We start from the raw sequence: 18,451 nt of genomic DNA on the forward strand, positions 1-18,451 counted from the left end.
CATCACTTAATTTTAGTAAAACTTACATTTTTTTATTGACCTTGTGGACCGTTTATGAAGGGCTCTAGCTGTTCTGTTCAGTATGGTAACCACTAACCTCATGTAGCTATTTAAGTCAGCTAAAATTAAAAATTGTTTCTTAGTGGCATTAACTGCATTGCAGGTTCTCAGTAGCCACGTGTGACTTCTGTACCAGTGCAGTTGTGGAACACTGCTGACTTTGCAGGAGGCTGTTAGAGCCTCTGTAGGTCCGTTCCACTTGGAAGGCACTGACTTTTCGAGGGTAAATTTATCCTTAAAACTATCGGAGTTGGATGAAAGTGTTCTTTGCCCTCTCACGCCTTGTACAATGGCCACAGAATCCACATTCTGGCTTTGTGTGGATTTAAAATATGTATATTTTGTCTTTTTCCCTTCCTTTTAGTTGGTCTCCCAACTGTTACTTCTCACTGCTGTTTGACTCCCCTTCTCTGTGCCCTTTCTCTGACCAACTCAGCTGCCACCCCTACCCCCCACAATCTGTTTTTTCATCCCTGCTTTTAGTTTTTGTTTGCTGATAAACTTGCTAATCAGTCTTACCAGAAGACAGTCTCAAGTAAAGATGAATGGATTTCATATGCTTTAGAGTTTGTGACCTTTGTTTTTTATCTTATATGTTGTTTGTGTAATTCTTGGATACTGGTAGTTGGTTAATTGGTACATTATATATCTTAGGAGTTAGATCACAAGCTGTATGTATAACTGCTAAAGCTTTTAACAATTCAGTCCTAATATTGAGTAGAATTTACTGTCTTAAGATGTAAAGTGGTAGGGAAAAGTCATTTTTGCTTTTATCTAAATCAGTGGTCTTCAAGTATGGTGTGAGGACCTGTAGGCATCTTTTATAGACAGATGCAACTGAAGCGGCTTAGTAGCAGCAGCAGCATGATGTCAAAACTATTTGTAGTTCGATTTGTAAATTGTACTGATATTATTTGCATTATTTGTACCGATGGTGCAAAAGCAGTGGTGAATGAGTCTGCTGATGCCCTAGCCAGAGATAAGGCGGTTTTCCTGAACCAGGTAATACTGAACAGGTTACTACAGGTATTATGATGTTCTTATACACCATGCCTTCATAGTATCCTTGAAGAATTGGAACAGGTGATGGATTTAGTAAATCTTGGTTCTTGAGCATGCGTCTCTTTAGTATTTTGTGTAACGGAGTGGGAAGATAATACATACAAAGCCCTTCTGTTGAATCCTGGAGGATGATCATTTCCTTGAGGAAAACCACTCATTTCATTGTCTCGAGCTGTAGACTGCAAGTGCTGGTTTTTTCACATACACCATTTTCCACTAAAAGAATAACTGACAATGAACTGTGGTTATCAGACTTAGATATTTTCCTGATATTGTCTTTAAAATTAACTACGTGAACCTGTCACTTCAAAGAAAGCAGCTCATCAGTTTTTGTTGCCACTGACAAAAGTTAGAATTTGCAAGTGAAAATTGAAATTTTGGAAAACTTATATTTGCTGCTTTGAGCTTGAAAGCTTCCCAATGCTTATAGCTTTTTTTATAAGATCTGTAGTGACATTGACAATGTGGGTTTTGGATAGTATATAAAGAAATGTGTCACTGTTTGGAAGATCTGTGTAACTCAGTGAACCAATAGTACTTAAAAGAGCTGTTCAAAATACAGACTAACGAGTTTTAGCATTAACAAAGTATGGAAAGGTCACTGACAGGATTTATAGATTCCACACTGCCAGTAATCTTTCATACTGCTTGTTGAGTTTTGGGGTAGAAACGGTAGACTATCCATACTTGAGTGAAAAGGCTGTGCGGGTAGGGATGCCTCCCTTTTCTCTGCATTTTTTTTCCCTACTATAAAACAACAGATTGAATGCAGAGCAGATGTGAGAATACAGGTGTGTATTCTCTTAAGCCAGGCACTGCTGCTGCTGCTAAGTCACTTCAGTCGTGTCCGACTCTGTGCGATCCCATAGACGGCAGCCCACCAGGCTCCCCTGTCCCTGGGATTCTCCAGGCAAGAGCACTGGAGTGGGTTGCCATTTCCTTCTCCAATGCATGAAAGTGAAAAGTGAAAGTGAAGTTGCTCAGTCGTGTCCGACTCTTAGCGACCCCAAGGACTGCAGCCTACCAGGCTCCTCCATCCATGGGATTTTCCAGGCAAGAGTACTGGAGTGGGGTGCCATTGCCTTCTCCAAGCCAGGCACTACCTACTCGCCAAAATGTAAAATAATGCAACTGTTACATTAACATGTAATGGATTTATAGTATCATTACTTTTTTATGACTGACTTAAGTAGACACAAAAGCTTCCCTCGTATTTCACATGGTGAAGAATCTGTCTGCAGTGCGAGAGCCCACCTTTGATCCCTGAGTCAGGGAAGATCATCTGGAGAAGGACATGGCAACCCACTCCAGTGTTCTTGCCTGGAGAATCCCACTCCAGTATTCTTGCCTGGAGAAAAGCCTGAAAGGCTACGGTCCATGGAGTTGCAAAGAGTCGCACACGGCTGAAGTGACTTAGCACACACAAATAGACACTGAAAGTTTTTTTTAGTTTGCCTTTCTAATACATTAGATATTGATAAATATAACCCACATCATCAGTATTGGGGTGGAGGAGTCTTCAGTAATTTTTAAGAGTGCGGAAGGAGTCTGACAGTAGAACATTTGAGACCTGTGTTGTGATTACAGGCAGAGTCGCTGAGTCGTTGATTCTCCGAACACCAGAGAATGTCCAGTGACGGTTGCTGGCGGTGACTGCACGCTGGAGATTGAGTAGGGATGACTTAGCTGTCTAGTCTGGTAGCTTAGGAATGAATAAACTTGGTCTCGTAAACCAGATTGAAATTTTCTTGTTTATGATATGAAGGAAGAACACACCAAATTGAGTTTATCTTCTGAAAACAAAGTTTTGCCTATTGAAACATGTTCTATTTTTGTTACTTTTATTAGTTTAGAAATAGAAATGTTAGCTTTGACTTCGTTAATCAGGCTCTATACTCTGTTTTCCTGACGTTTTTCAAAGCCTTGTTGCATTTTCTAAGTCTTCGCTACTGAGTTCTGTAATACTTGATTTTTTTTTCTTTAACATAGTTTTGCTGGATCAGAAATGTGCTGTCTGTTACGAAACAAAAAGCTCAAAACTCTGCTCATTACTGTCTGTCTGGCACAGGAGAGTTTACCATTTTCTTCTTTCCTGCATCATTTCTTGCTTTCACTTCTTTTAAGCTGCCCTCGCTTTCCCGTGAAATGCTATTAATATTATGTTTTAAGTCAACATGTTTAAGAAGGCCACGCCCGTTTCTTCCCAAACATTTTCATATGATTTGAGCTTTAGATTTAAGGACACGTGGCAGGCTGCTTCTGGTTAACATGATCTTTCCTCTGAGTCTGTTCCTCCTTTTGCAGTTGTCTGCCTCTTAGTGATGACAGTTCTGTTCTAGCTCCTTAGGCCCAAATCCTTGCACCATCTGACCCTTGTCTCACTGCGCACATCTGAGCCACAGCAGTCCCTCTTGGCCCTGACTTCAGAAAATATCCAGAATCCCCACCACTGCTCACCATCTGCAGTCACTAGGTTTATTGCCTTGATCTTCAAAGTTAGATCTAAGTACTGCACTATTTGTTCTGTGTCATTCAAAATAAAACCTGACGGTCTGCAGAGTTCTGTAGTTTTATCCAGTGTTTCTCTTACCTCATCCTCCCTCCCCAGTGCTGCCCCTGCCCCGCCCTGACTCCAGCAACACTGGCTTTGTTTACTACCAGCTTTATTTGTATTTACTCCTTTATTTGTCTCCCTAAGAATGTAATCTAAGTTTTTTACAATGATATTTCCTGAACCTGAACTTACGTTTCCTGATTCCTAGTTACTACTTCTCATAAATAGTGCTGTAGGCTTTTTGTGGAAAAATGTTGGATTTTTTTTTTTTTATAAATGTGTTTAACCAGAACCTTACCTTAAAGATGCAAGGAAGCTATCTATGCCGAAACTTGTATTTAACAATTATCATGATGGCAGAAGAGTCCATATCTGAAATAGCAAAAACTACAGATTGACTTCAATAATATGAGCAGCTGTTTTCCTTTTAGTAATAGTTAGGGGATATGTCTTTTCTTTCCAGACATGCACATGATGGTGTCCAGGCCAGAACAGTGGGTAAAGCCAATGGCTGTAGCAGGAGCCAATCAATATACCTTTCATCTCGAGGCTACTGACAACCCAGGAGCTTTGATCAAAGACATTCGGGAGAATGGAATGAAGGTAAGAGCTTAGCAGTGAGGGTAATGTTTTATACTATTCATTCTCAGAGTTCGGAAAGTTTGGTCGAAGACCCAAAATGATAGGTGAAGAAGACCAGACGTAGACAACTGTTCTTCAGCATTGAAGCTAGACTTTAAGTATAACATGTTTGTCAGATAAAATGAATACATTCTACTAATGTTTTCTAGAAATTGCTGCCTTTTAGAAACATTTACTGGTGATATTCATGTTGACTTAAAAAACAACTTACAGCTGAACAATTAATGTATGTATTCCATTCTTTAAGAATAGAGCTTCCTACTGGGCCTGATAAACCACAGTAATGTAATATGGAAATAGTTATTGATGTGATGTAACAAATTTGTTTGTTACAGGTTGGCCTTGCTATCAAACCAGGAACTTCAGTTGAGTATTTGGCACCATGGGCTAATCAAATAGATATGGCCTTGGTTATGACAGTGGAACCTGGGTTTGGAGGGCAGAAATTCATGGACGATATGATGCCAAAGGTAAAAAAAAAGTATTTGGTTCTGGAGTAAGGTTTTTTATTGTGTATATTTATTCATTAAGCATGTATTGGGCTACTTGTATGTTTGGGCTGCTTGTATGTTTATACCTTACTCTGAAGGCAGGGAAATGGGGGTGCCTACATGTCATTGGAATATGGGATGAGAGATGCCCAAAGAGATTTAGGTTTGGAGATCAGAAGAGATACCACGTATTAGTTTCCAAAACCATTGGAAACTGTTCTGGAAACTGTAACCTTTAGATGGAATTTTCATTGACTATTGAGGGTTTTATCTTTGCCTTGTTTCTGTGAGCTATGTTTTCGGCAAGTCCATGACAAATTCAATGCCATTTGGCAAACAGAACAAAGCTTGCTTTTATGAAAGTTTGTTTCAGTATATTAAGATGGCTTTCCCCAGTCATAACTTTTATTGATATAAAGTTACTCTGTGAGACATTTGGAGTCATATTTTAGTGGCCATTTCATTTTTTGTTTAGTGTGCTTACCCTCTACCTGTCCACTTAGGAGTCATTTATTTCCTTGTGTATATCTAGGTTCATTGGTTGAGGACCCAGTTCCCATCTTTGGACATTGAGGTGGATGGTGGAGTAGGTCCTGACACTATCCATAAATGCGCAGAGGTGAGACTGCTCCTTGACGGCAACCTGGACCAATTTCCTATCAAATGTAATGCCAGGACAGATCTTGTCTACCAAAGAGATTTCCCCTACACTTCCTAAATAGTCTTTCTTGGAAAAGTATTTGTTTGTTTAAATGTAACACTAGGAAAGTAAATAGTAAGTCCTAGCTATCTCAGTAATGATGAAAAAATTCTTTGAAAGAGGAATGTGCTGACTGCCAGCCTGTGTAATATCATTGAGAAGTTCCAGGGCCTTTGAGACAGTTTTCCAAAATAGGGAATCTTCCTATTTTGTGTGTGGTTTTTTTTTGTTTTTTGTTTTTTTTGCTTCCTATTTTTGCTTCCAGTGTTTTGTGTAAATGTCACACACTTTTCTGCTTGATACTTATCAAAAGCTTGACTGTGATCAGTATGAAGATGACACTGGACAGACAGACAGTGAGCATACATCTTTTGACCCCTGTAGAATTCATTTTTACTGATCTGTGCTTTGTCATTAATACTGTTTCTGCTTACATTGAGACATATGGTCTCTGTTAGTCTCCAAGGCAAACTATTCAATATCAGAGTTATCCAAGTCTATGCCCCAACCAGTAACCCTGAAAAAACTGAAGTTGAACAGTTTTATGAAAACCTACAAGATCTTTTAGAACTAACACCCAAAAAAGGTGTCCTTTTCATTATAGGGGACTGGAATGCAAAAGTAGGAAGTCAAGAAACACCTGGAGTAACAGGCAAATTTGGCCTTGGAATGCGGAATGAAGCAGGGCAAAGACTAATAGGAGTTTTGCCAAGAAAATGCACTGGTCATAGCAAACACCCTCTTCCAACAACACAAGAGAAGACTCTACACATGGACATCACCAGATGGTCAACACCGAAATCAGATTGATTATATTCTATGCAGCCAAAGATGGAGAAGCTCTATACAGTCAACAAAAACAAGACCAGGAGCTGACTGTGGCTCAGATCATGAACTACTTATTGCCAAATTCAGACTGAAATTGAAGAAAGTAGGGAAAACCGCTAGACCATTCAGGTATGACCTAAATCAAATCCCTTATGATTATACAGTGGAAGTGAGAAATAGATTTAAGGGTCTAGATCTGATAGACAGAGTGCCTGATGAACTATGGAATGAGGTTCGTGACATTGTACAGGAGATGGAGATCAAGACCATCCCCATGGAAAACAAATGCAAAAAAGCAAAATGGCTGTCTGGGGAGGGCTTACAAATAGCTGTAAAAAGAAGAGAGGCGAAAGCAAAGGAGAAAAGGAAAGATATGAGCATCTGAGTGCAGAGTTCCAAAGAATAGCAAGGAGAGATAAGAAAGCCTTCCTTAGCGATCAATGCAAAGAAATAGAGGAAAACAACACAATGGGCAAGACCAGAGATCTCTTCAAGAAAATTAGAGATACCAAGGGCACATTTCATGCAAAGGTGGGCTCGATAAAGGACAGAAATGGTATGGACCTAACAGAAGCAGAAGATATTAAGAAAAGGTGGCAAGAATACACGGAAGAACTGTACAAAAAAGATCTTCACAACCCAGATAATCACGATGGTGTGATCACCCATCTAGAGCCAGACATCTTGGAATGTGAAGTCAAGTGGGCCTTAGAAAGCATCACTATGAACAAAGCTAGTGGAGGTGATGGAATTCCAGTTGAGCTGTTTCACATCCTGAAAGATGATGCTGTGAAAGTGCTGTACTCAATATGCCAGCAAGTTTGGAAAACTCAGCAGTGGCCACAGGACTGGAAAAGGTCAGTGTTCATTCCAATCCCAAAGAAAGGCAATGCCACAGAATGCTCAAACTACCGCACAGTTGCACTCATCTCACATGCTAGTAAAGTAGTACTCAAAATTCTCCAAGCCAGACCTCAGCAACACGTGAATCGTGAACTCCCTGATGTTGAAGCTGGTTTTAGAAAAGGCAGAGGAACCAGAGATCAAATTGCCAACATCCGCTGGATCATGGAAAAAGCAAGAGAGTTCCAGAAAAACATCTATTTCTCCTTTATTGACTATGCCAAAGCCTTTGACTGTGTGGATCACAATAAACTGTGGAAAATTCTGAAAGAGATGGGAATACCAGACCACCTAACCTGCCTGTTGAGAAATTTGTATGCAGGTCAGGAAGCAACAGTTAGAACTGGACATGGAACAACAGACTGGTTCCAAATAGGAAAAGGAGTACATCAAGGCTGTATATTGTCACCCTGCTTATTTAACTTCTATGCAGAGTCCATCATGAGAAACTCTGGACTGGAAGAAACACAAGCTGGAGTCAAGATTGGCGGGAGAAATATCGATAACCTCAGATATGCAGATGACACCACCCTTATGGCAGAAAGTGAAGAGGAACTAAAAAGCCTCTTGATGAAAGTGAAAGAGGAGAGTGAAAAAGTTGGCTTAAAGCTCAACATTCAGAAAATGAAGATCATGGCATCTGGTCCCATCACTTCATGGGAAATAGATGTGGAAACAGTGTCAGACTTTATTTTTTGGGGCTCCAAGATCACTGCAGATGGTGACTGCAGCCATGAAATTAAAAGACGCTTAACTCCTTGGAAGAAAAGTTATGACCAACCTAGATAGTATATTCAAAAGCAGAGACATTACTTTGCCGACCAAGGTCCGTCTAATCAAGGCTATGGTTTTTCCTGTGGTCATGTATGGATGTGAGTTGGACTGTGAAGAAGGCTGAGCGCTGAAGAATTGATGCTTTTGAACTGTAGTATTGGAGAAGACTCTTGAGGGTCCCTTGGACTGCAAGGAGATCCAACCAGTCCATTCTGAAAGAGATCAACCCTGGGATTTCTTTGGAAGGAATAATGCTAAAGCTGAAGCTCCAGTACTTTGGCCACCTCATGCAAAGAGTTGACTCATTGGAAAAGACTCTGATGCTGGGAGGGATTGGGGGCAGGAGGAGCAGGGGACGACCCAGGATGAGATGGCTCAATGGCATCATGGACTCGATGGCCATGAGTCTGAGTGAACTCCGGGAGATGGTGATGGACCGGGAGGCCTGGCATGCTGCGATTCATGGGGTCGCAAAGAGTTGGACACGACTGAGCGACTGAACTGAACTGAACGCTAGAAAACTAATATTTATTTCATTTTTATGAGGAACATTTTGGACAATGCACTATATCGTAGCACAGCAGTGTCTCTCTCATTGGATAGATTTTTTGCAGCTTTAGGGGTTCTCTCAATGGTCCCCCTTTCTTTCAGCTCTGAATCATATAACAGATTGGATTTTCCTCCTTGAGTCAAATCTCAGATAAATTTGAACTTATTTTTATAAGTTTTTACTCATTTTTACTCTTTGATTTCATATTGAGAAACATCTTGAAAATCTTTTTTAAGACACCTCAAAACCATTCTGGAATGCAGAGAAGCATACATCAGCATATGTTCCATTTCTACTGGCATCAAAATGAGAAGATATTTAAATGTAGTGTTGCTGTATTTTTTGGATTATCTCACATTTTAACAGTACTTGTCCTTTTAGACTGTCTGCAAATTCCTCTATATAGTTCAAAGATGAAGAGATTGATTTTTTTTTTTAGGAGCTGAGGAGGCATTGGTACATAAGGGGAAAACTTTAATAGAGGTGAAGATTAAAGGTTTTAGATAAAACCTTATCTAAGTATTAGCAGAGATGCACTACAGTTTATTTAGAAGAGGGTTAGGGGTTACCAAAAAGTCGATGTTTCTTACACATTTAAAAATAATTTCACATCCTCTTTTAAGCATTTCAGCTTCTTTCTTCGTTGAACTAGCTGCTTAAGTATGTTCGTCTTGAAGTGGCTTTTATACAGTTAAAGTGCTGACTGCTAGGTATAAGGGTAGAAACTCTAGTCTGGGAGTTCTGTTTTAGGTTTTACCACATCTTCCTTTGAGGCATAACCTAAAGTGTTTACTTCTTTCAGGCAGGAGCTAACATGATTGTGTCTGGCAGTGCCATTATGAGGAGTGAAGACCCCAGATCTGTGATCAACCTGTTAAGAAACGTTTGTTCAGAAGCTGCTCAGAAACGTTCTCTTGATCGATGAAACAACAAGGAACCCAGTGTTTCTGCTTAGGAGATCTCCTTTTTACTGGAAAACAAGAATATTGACTACCAAATCATACCACAGTTGAGGCAGTGCTGCTTTTCTGAGCAATTACTCTGTCCAGTGACTAAAATCCATTATGCAGAATGTTCCAAGAGGTTAGAAATTGGTGTGTATAACTACATTTTTAGTGATGGAATTGAAAGATTAGTGTGATAAAATACCGTTTTTACTGGGAGACTTGATTTTTATGAAAAGTAAAAATATGGCTGTATTAAGGTTACAAGCAGAAAAGTGTCTTAATGCCTAAGGAAGGCATGTTAGCTACTATGAAAAAAATTTTTTTTCTGAATTTCTAAAAAGAATTTTCTTTGGTTTCTTTACTGTTTTCTGAAAGCAAAGGCAGTTCTTCAGTTTTTCCTGTTCCGTGTCATTTTTGATTTGTGTGTGTGCTAGCTAAGTTTGCATCTGATTAGGAATGGCATACTTATTCTCCTAGCTTCAAAAACATTTATTTTTTACTTTGCACCTTATATTTGATATATTAAAAAAAAAGTGTATTATGAAGCCCAGGGATTTTCAAGTTGTTCTAAAATATGAGCACAAGTTTTATCAGGGTATTTTGTTAGCTGTCCTAGAAGGACAGATTATTCAGTGATCTCTCGCCGCCCCCCCATCCCCACCCCCTTTCCACTTTTTCTTAATTATACACACTATTCCTAAGGACATAAAATGTTTTGCTAGCTCTACGCTAAAAAAAGAAAAAAGGCCTCTGTTTAGAAGTAATATTAAGTTGAATCCTGACCCTTCTGTTTGTTTGATCTTAGCAAACCAAATCAGCCAACCTCTTTGAGCTTCTACTAACTGATTTATACATTGAATGTAATTATGAGAGTGTGGTATTGTGTTGAGGATTAAAAGATTATTATATATGTAAACTTCCACTGTTCCTAGAATTTAAGGGTGTGGAATTGAACATGCCAAGGCAAAGTAGCTATTAGATAAATTTGTTTTTATAAAGGACGTTGATACAATCTCACCAAACCTACAGTCAGTCCTATGAATGGTAAAACAGGTGTGTTTCTCCCCATTAAAAACAAATGAAGATACTGAAACTCATCAACAGGCTGGTACGATGGAAAGAATCCAGGAAAGCATAGGATTTCTGCTCTGTACTTTTTTTTTAATAGATGGAGCGCTTAAGAGGTGGATTAAGCAAAGGAAGCTTAATTGTCTTATTTCCAGTCTCACTTTAAACTAGAAAAACCAATTGCTAAGAATATTCTGCAACTAATGACTTTTGACTCCAAGGATATTTATTTTATTAATCCAAGAGAGACCAAGTAGGCTAATATATGACAAAGTACAGAGTTAATCCATACACTATTTACTGTTGTGTCCCAACTTTGACAGTAGATATGTATTACCTACTTTATTCTTGTAAATACTCTTGCTATGAAATGCACATGGTAAGAAATAACAAGACCAATGTCATTAAACTTTTTCAGGCTACTATGAGTTTTGAGAAATAAGGTTTGGAAAATAGGAACGTTAACACTTTTAAGCATGGCATAGAGCTTCCTTGGTTTCTTCTGTGTTTTCAAGGTAAAATTTTATTTCTTACTGTTTATTTTGGCTTAGGAAAGGCTTTGCCACACAGATACACGACAAGGCATATAGAAATAGACACAGCCAACACAAGGCATATAGAAATAACTTTTTAATTAAAAAACTTACATAGAGGATTATAAGATCAGACATGACAAAAAAAAATTGAGTTTATTTGCCTGGACAACTTGGGTTTGTTCTGGCTTTTGTTTTTTAAAAAATGTACAGTAAAACTATAAGCCAAAATTTGTCAGTATTGAATTGGAAATTTTTTCTTTAAAGAGACCAGTATAATTTCCAGTCTCTAACAAAAACTTACTGTCAGATCCCCCAGATTAGGCCAGATGGCTAGGATTGTCAGTTATATTATATGGGTACTACAACTTGAATAACCTGTTTTACATGAGAAAAAGTGATTCATATAAATTGTCCTCAATTTTTACATAGGAAAAAATAATGTAATAGTGTCAAAAGAGATTTTTACTTTATATACACTCCAGTATCCAATACTGAAGTATTAACTTTTTAAGAATTTTAATTCTCTCTCTAGGATACAAGTAAGAATAGATGCCTGTTTGAATAGAGTAAGCAATGGTAAGGAGTGACCAAATGAACTGAAGTACAGTAATATACGAATGGGAATTTCCTGTTTGTTACTCATTTCAAGTGGGATGTTTATGAGATACATAAAGCTCAAATCTTAAAAGTTGTGTTAGTTTTAAAATACACTAATATTTAACTCACCATTGCTTTTCTTATTCTGTCAGGAGTGAATAGAAAATAACCTGTGTTTAACCCAACAGACAGATTATCAGTGATTTCAAATAAAGTATTATGTTACCTGGTATAGAAATTTTCATAAATAACTTCTATTAAATATGTCTTTTAAAGTCTGGACTACTAGGAAGGGATGTTTTTAGATGTCCAATATCATTGGAAATCTGTGCTTTCTTTATAGTGCAGCTGATATCTCATGGGATAATTCATACATGCATTTTTCAAGTGGAGTGGTCATTGCCGGTGCTTTTCAAAACTACTTAGATGTGTGTAGATGTATGCATGTATTCTCTATACACACATATTTTTATATTCTTATTTCTGAGGCAATTTAACCATTTGTATAGAAAAAAAAAGCTGTCATTTGATACACAGGGGTGTGTGTGGGTGTAAGTGGTTTAAAAATTATTTACCTAGTAATGTGATTTGACAGCAAATTATAGCAGTTAATTTTCTGGTACTTGTGATTTGCATCAAACACAAATGACTAGCACTTGTTGGTCAGTGAAAAGCTAGTTACTTCTGGTTTCAGGAAGGAAAATGAAACTAACTTGCCTGTTTCATAAACAGCATAAAAGGTTAATGTGCACTATATGCCCTTATTCTGGAACTGAGACTGTGGAGGGGCAGGACAGCAGGGCTTGCTTTTTTCTCCTGTTTTCCCATTCATTTACACAGTTTTCTTCACTTGTTCCCTGTCACCTATTTTTTTTAACATGAGTAAGTCCTGGACCAAGGGTTCTGTACTCTTCCATTCCATCTGCCGGCCTTTTTGGATGGTGGCCATTCTCTGGTGCACTGGTGCAGAAGACTTCACTGTGGCAAGCTGGGCTTGATCTTTCAACCTGATCATTTTTTTCATCTTGGCATAATAAAGCTTCTGTGTCTTCATCCTTCAGTGGAAAAACCCGTCGCTCCCACCACAAAGACTGAAAGAGAAAACATTTTCAGTTTCAACTAATTTAAGTTCATATCTCAGATAATCTGTAGATGTCAATTTTGTAATAACCATTGGTCAGTACAAATTCTTATTTGGTCCTAAGTATCTAGCAACTTAAAGTGGGATATACTGAGGATTTAATAGGGAACTTTGGGAATTATTTTTTCACTTTGCCTCTTCCAAGAAGAGGGAAATGGTGCTATTAGGGAGTAGTGGTCTTCATTTAAAGCCTAGGCGCATGTTGGGGAAATTCCCTTAAATGTGTTTGGGTCGTCTAATTCAGTATCTCCATTTTCATCCCATCATTATTATAGACACCTATTAACTCTTCTTTCTCTGAGCTTTCTATGACTTGCCTCTTAACTTCTATTATCTCTACTCTCTTGATTCTAAATATTATTTTCCAATACTACTAAACAGTACAAGAACTTTATAGATGCAGTGTAGAAAGCACTCCTATTGAGGTTAAAACTGGACAAATGGGGAGACAAAATCTTTTCTAAGGGGAAGAGAAATAACTAACATTTCTATGTGCCAGGTAACATTCTATTTAATCCAGTTAGGTTTGTAATGAAACTCTGATAGAATTCCCTGTTTCTAACACATAAGTGAATAGGTGGAATTAGGTTTTGGCATGTTACATAAAAGGGCTTCCCTGATGACTCAAGCAGTAAAGAATCTGGCTGCAACGCAGGAGACACAGGTTCGATCCCTGGGTAGGGAAGATCCCCTACAGAAGGGAATGGCAACCCACTCCAGTATTCTTGCCTGGAGAATCTCATGGACAGAGCAGCCTGGTGGGGCGATAGTCCATGGGGTCGCTAAGAGAAGACGTGACTGAGCACACACATATACGCTGTGTTACATAAAAGGGGGAAGTATCTGTAGTTAGTGATGGAACTTGAATGCTGGAATATGGATCCTCTGGTTCCTACACCCAGCATTCTGTACTGGACTGTTGGACTGAATGTGTTACGTAATGATGAATCCTTTGTCAGCAGCAAGCAATTCTATAAACAACTTTTTGAAAGTCAATTAAGGAAGTTTTAACAGTTACATAGAATACTCTCACCTTGGTCTCTTGAGTCTGACTCAGTGAAGGTGAGCCGTGTGCACTGGGAGCCTGGCTCTCTGAAGGAGGCTCAGCAGGACTCCCCACTGCGCAGTGCTGCCCACCACTGAAATCGTAAGGGCAGTCTTTCAAAAGTAGGTCTTGTCCTTCAACGTTTTTAGTGTAAGCTCTAGCAAGAAAATCAAGAAAACATTTTATAAACAACCTAAAGTGTAGTTCATAAGTCCATTTAACTTGGTAACTTTTCTTTAAACAGTTTTGCCCAAAAGATTTTAAAAAATTCATCTGCTGATTTTCCCCATGTTATCCTCACATCTCAAAGGCTTTTATTTAAAAGGCACTTCAGGGAATCTTTTGCCAAATGATTATAAGTAATTTTGTTTGGGGGTATTTTTTGTTTGTTTTCCAGAAAACAGGAAAAGATAGTTAACTTGACTCTTACAGTCCGAGTTCCCAGAGTATCTATGATTATTGTAATGTCATCCATGAAGAACTCGATTCACATTTTCCTCTGTACTTCTGGAAAACTGTATCTCTGTAATGTAGAGAAAGTTGAGAATAGAATCTCAGGTATGTTAGGATAACTCTTAGAATAAGGATCTACAACAAATCTGAGTATCTTGACTTAAACAGAAATGTTTGTAAAGTGTGAACAAAATGAGAGACCCCCACACTACAGTGACTACTAAGTTTCAATATGATCTTATGTTTTGAGTTTTGACTATATCAAAAAATAGTCCAATTAAATATAAAATACCAGGGTTTCTCTCAAATACATTAGCTATGTTTTTAGGATTTATTCCCCCTTCCTTCAAAGTCATGTTCAAAGTATTTCAGGCTATTTGCTTTTTACCCTAGATAGGTTTTTAAGGGTCTTTTTTTGGTTCATTTCAAGAAAAATATTTTTGAAGTAGTTGTGTTAACAGATTACTCAAGAGTGTAATCACTAGTGTTAGGTCCACCATTATAGTACACTGAAATGACCTTTTTATGGAGAATTTTCACATTATTTGCTCACTTAAATCTATTACTGATGCTGACAATTAGCATGAGAAATAGAGTGGAGTAAGACACAAAACTCAGGTAAGTAGCCTGAATATAGTTCAACACCTGCCTGCTGTTTCTTCTATGCCACTTGCTTTGTTCCCATAGTGACCATCTGGCTTGCTCCTTCTCTTCATACTTTTTGTGTCTTAGGGAGAAGACTTCGTCAGAGAGATTTTCTATCTGGAGTTAGAAATGAAAAGTTTTGCTTTTGTCAGAAACATTTTGAAATGAGAACAGGTGTCACAGTTCCTCATAAAGAGAACAATAGGAAGAAAACAACAATAGATGCAGTCTATTTCATGAGAACACATGTTATGAGAGGAGATTCAGATTCCTAAGAAGAGGGAGTTTGGAACTTTTTCGCCATTGGGTCGTGTTTGAAGACTTACCTAGAGTACTTAATAGGTACCTTGAATACACATAGGGTCACAATGGTTTTTTACATTTACATGAAATACCCTTCATGCTTTATTCATTCAGACCTTTGTATTGCTTCTTACGGAGTATACTGTTGATGGAACACGGTAATATCAAAGAAGGTAAAACAGATTTGGGAACTAGTTTAATGGATTTCTAAAGCTTTGTGGTGTTTCTGGCTAGGATCATTCTGAACTAGGGTGCATTAAAAGAGGGGAAGGCATTAAAAAGCAAATTTTGGTAGATGAAAAATGAGATCAGTTGGCACAGAAAGACTGTAAGAGAATGTCTTTTATGTAATACTGCCTCTTCAGACTGTCACTTTGGAATTAGTTTGGCTGTACAGTATTTTTCTCTATAATTTTTCTTGTCTTAGTGTAAGTTTTACCCTTCCAGGTCCATAGTCCCTTTCCTGTGGTTCCAAAAATCTGGAAAAAATAACAGGTTTTCATTTGGTGACACAGCCTGATCTGAAAATGATGTGAGGCTATTGTATTTCCTATGAGTATTTCACTATAGAACTCAGTATTGATTGAGAACTTCCCTAGACTCCCATACAAGACTAAATCTCATGCAGAAAAATATGACTAATAGTGGAAATGAATACCGGTACTCAATAAGTTCAGTATTTCAACAACTCATGTATGGAAATGGTATGTTTTATTTTTGCTTTTGTTTATTCTTTATGCATGTTGTCTCTGTAGGAAAATTTGTAAAAAACACTTTCTTAATCAAATTAATACCTTTAGTGAGGAACTTTTCATAAGTTTTGAAAATAAAAAAATCAGTGTATTTTAGAGGGCTTATAGTTCCATTTAGTTCATCAAATACCAAATTAAGCACATGAAAAAGAATTAAGTAGGCTTCATAATATATTATATGCAATTATCCCATAAGTGAAAGGTAACTTACCTCTTCTTCACCTAAATCATATTCATCCAAAGGCTGAAGAACAACCATCCTCCAGCTGTTGAAGACAGAACCAATTTCAAATAGCTTTTCTTAATCTATCTAAATGTAGCAATTTTATTCTATAAGCACAACCAATATAGTAGTGTTTTCTTTCTTTGGGATTTCCATAATTCAACTGGTTGTAGTATTTTAGTACTTCATTTTTTAAAAGAGACAAAATATTTGTACCATGAGAAGAGGACAAGGAGAAGATGAGGCTTAACTTTGGGCCTTACAATAAACAGTTTCTTCTACATAGTTGCATTTTATACCTAAGAATGTACTAATTTTGAAATAAGTTAGTGGTATGCTGATAAACTGGCTAAGAAAGTAAAAAGGGAAAAAGCTGTGATCTGTAGCATTTGCCAGTTTGCTTGTGTGAAGACTCCCATCATGGCCTCACATCACAGGACTTGTACATACAACAACCAGGTCAACCAGCAAGCTCCAGCCTATCAATGGAAACTGGAAAGACACTGTTGCTGTAGACTGTTGTAACCACCAAGTATTGTTTTTTACTTAATATACAATATATCAACAGATTCTCTGTAGGAATTCTCATAATACTTTCTAGAGTATTAGGAGTTCTCTCACTGGCTCAAAGCAGCTATGAAAAAAAGGATCAAATTAGCTAGAATAGAGATGGGTAGGAATAACTGCAGTTGTCATCAGCTGTCTTGTTTCCATCCTTTTCTATATCTACTTGGTGCCAGATTTATAATCTTAAAAGTGCTTTCATCATTGCTAAGAAATTTGACTAAGTTGGCTGCCAGCAGGAGACAGATCTGTGTATGGCATTAGAGGACATCCACAACCTGGTTCCAATTTGTTTTTAAGCCTTCATTTCGTTTATCACCCTAAACAAAACTAGTCTCTGGCTTAGCCTTGCATAATTGTTCCTGTGCCTGAGTTATGGTCTCCCTGTGTGAACACACACTTTCTCCTTCTGCCCCACCTCCTTTTCCTAATACACTCCCAGGTCTTCCCACTCTTCTTGCTATTTGACCTGTGTATTACGGACCTGAAGATACATTAGAATCTTTTGTTGTCATAGGAGCTGTCCTCTTACAGTGTGAATACCCTCTGCAAAGGTAGTTGCTTTCTTTGAACTCTTTGTGCAAATCTCCATTTTAAAGAGCAAAGATTGTTATTGGAATTATTTATATCCCTAAAGTACCTTTTAGTGCCATGTACACAATAGAAGGCTAAATGTTGAATGAAAAAATACTCAAAAGTACTAAAGTAAGAAAATCTTAAGAATTTCCCTTTCTTAATAAAACCTGAGAAATAAAGCTGTGTTACTATACGGCATCATTTCTCAGCATGAGTAATGTAAACGTTTCTTTCACTGTCTTCCCTCCATGTAACCATATAAATGGGGGAAAGGCAGAAAGCAGCATTTTCTTTACGTTAAATAAAAATTTTAACTTCACTGAAAGTTATTCAAGGAAGGGAAATTAAAGGATGTAAGTATACATACCTTGGAGTAAGTATTTCCTTATATTGGAGCTTCTCTAATTTAGCTGGGGCCACTAACGACATGGGGATCACAATATTATCTATATCATAAGAGCTCTCACTTCGCAGTCTTCGTCGCGCTGTGTTCTGCAAGACAGGATTACAGTAGTTTGACAACAGTTTTGGTTATGTATGATGATACTCCTTTTATGAGTATATAAAGAAAATACGGAGTGCCTCTAAGTTTTATAAATATATTATAAAATCTGACCATAAGATGTTAAGAAAAACAAGTATACATAACTTCTATGAAACAGTACATTTGTGTGTGCACACATTCAAGTCTGTTTTTAAAACCATTAAAAATATGAATCCCTTAAAGTACAAAACTCTTAGCAGAAAGTGAAATTGAAGTCGCTCAGTCATGTCTGACTCTTTGCGACCCCATGGAATGTAGTCTATCAGGCTCCTCTGTCCATGGGATTTTCCAGGCAAGACTGCTGGAGTGGATTGCCATTTCCTTCTCCAGGGGATCTTCCTGACCCAAGAACCGAACCTGGGTCTCCCTTATTGCAGGCAGACGCTTTACCATCTGAGCCACCAGGGAAGCCTAAGAGTACTATAAAGCACCCTAAGTGACAGTGAAATCTTGTAACCAACTCATTTTTATTAGGAAGAACTATGAAGTAAAA

At 37.8% G+C, this 18,451-nt stretch overlaps 2 protein-coding genes across 22 annotated transcripts in view; one reads left to right on the forward strand and one right to left on the reverse strand.

Annotated features, from left to right (window-relative positions):
* The window catches only part of RPE (ribulose-5-phosphate-3-epimerase), a 28,247-nt gene extending 12,100 nt beyond the window's left edge, over positions 1 to 16,147 (forward strand). For 8 of the 11 annotated variants that reach the window (XM_012144993.5, XM_042244186.2, XM_042244185.2 and 5 more), the window contains 4 exons: positions 4,140 to 4,279; positions 4,654 to 4,788; positions 5,342 to 5,428; positions 9,367 to 11,944. In XM_012144993.5, the coding sequence (XP_012000383.1) occupies positions 4,142 to 4,279; positions 4,654 to 4,788; positions 5,342 to 5,428; positions 9,367 to 9,489 (483 nt within the window). In that variant the 5' untranslated portion in view covers positions 4,140 to 4,141 and the 3' untranslated portion in view covers positions 9,490 to 11,944. Of the gene's footprint in view, positions 1 to 4,139; positions 4,280 to 4,653; positions 4,789 to 5,341; positions 5,429 to 9,366; positions 12,766 to 15,083 lie in introns of those variants that run through there. The other 3 variants (XM_012145021.5, XM_042244183.2, XM_042244184.2) reach the window with 3 other exon arrangements.
* Positions 4,139 to 18,451, reverse strand: part of KANSL1L (KAT8 regulatory NSL complex subunit 1 like) — a 141,143-nt gene continuing 126,830 nt past the window's right edge. For all 11 annotated transcript variants that reach the window (XM_027965146.3, XM_027965148.3, XM_027965147.3 and 8 more), the window contains exons 11-15: positions 17,782 to 17,906; positions 16,263 to 16,317; positions 15,001 to 15,113; positions 13,887 to 14,055; positions 4,139 to 12,803 (exon numbers count right to left, since the gene is read on the reverse strand). In XM_027965146.3, the coding sequence (XP_027820947.1) occupies positions 12,573 to 12,803; positions 13,887 to 14,055; positions 15,001 to 15,113; positions 16,263 to 16,317; positions 17,782 to 17,906 (693 nt within the window). In that variant the 3' untranslated portion in view covers positions 4,139 to 12,572. The remainder of the gene's footprint in view (positions 12,804 to 13,886; positions 14,056 to 15,000; positions 15,114 to 16,262; positions 16,318 to 17,781; positions 17,907 to 18,451) is intronic.

Source organism: Ovis aries, chromosome 2, assembly GCF_016772045.2.
Source record: "Ovis aries strain OAR_USU_Benz2616 breed Rambouillet chromosome 2, ARS-UI_Ramb_v3.0, whole genome shotgun sequence".
Taxonomy (NCBI): Eukaryota; Metazoa; Chordata; class Mammalia; order Artiodactyla; family Bovidae; genus Ovis; species Ovis aries.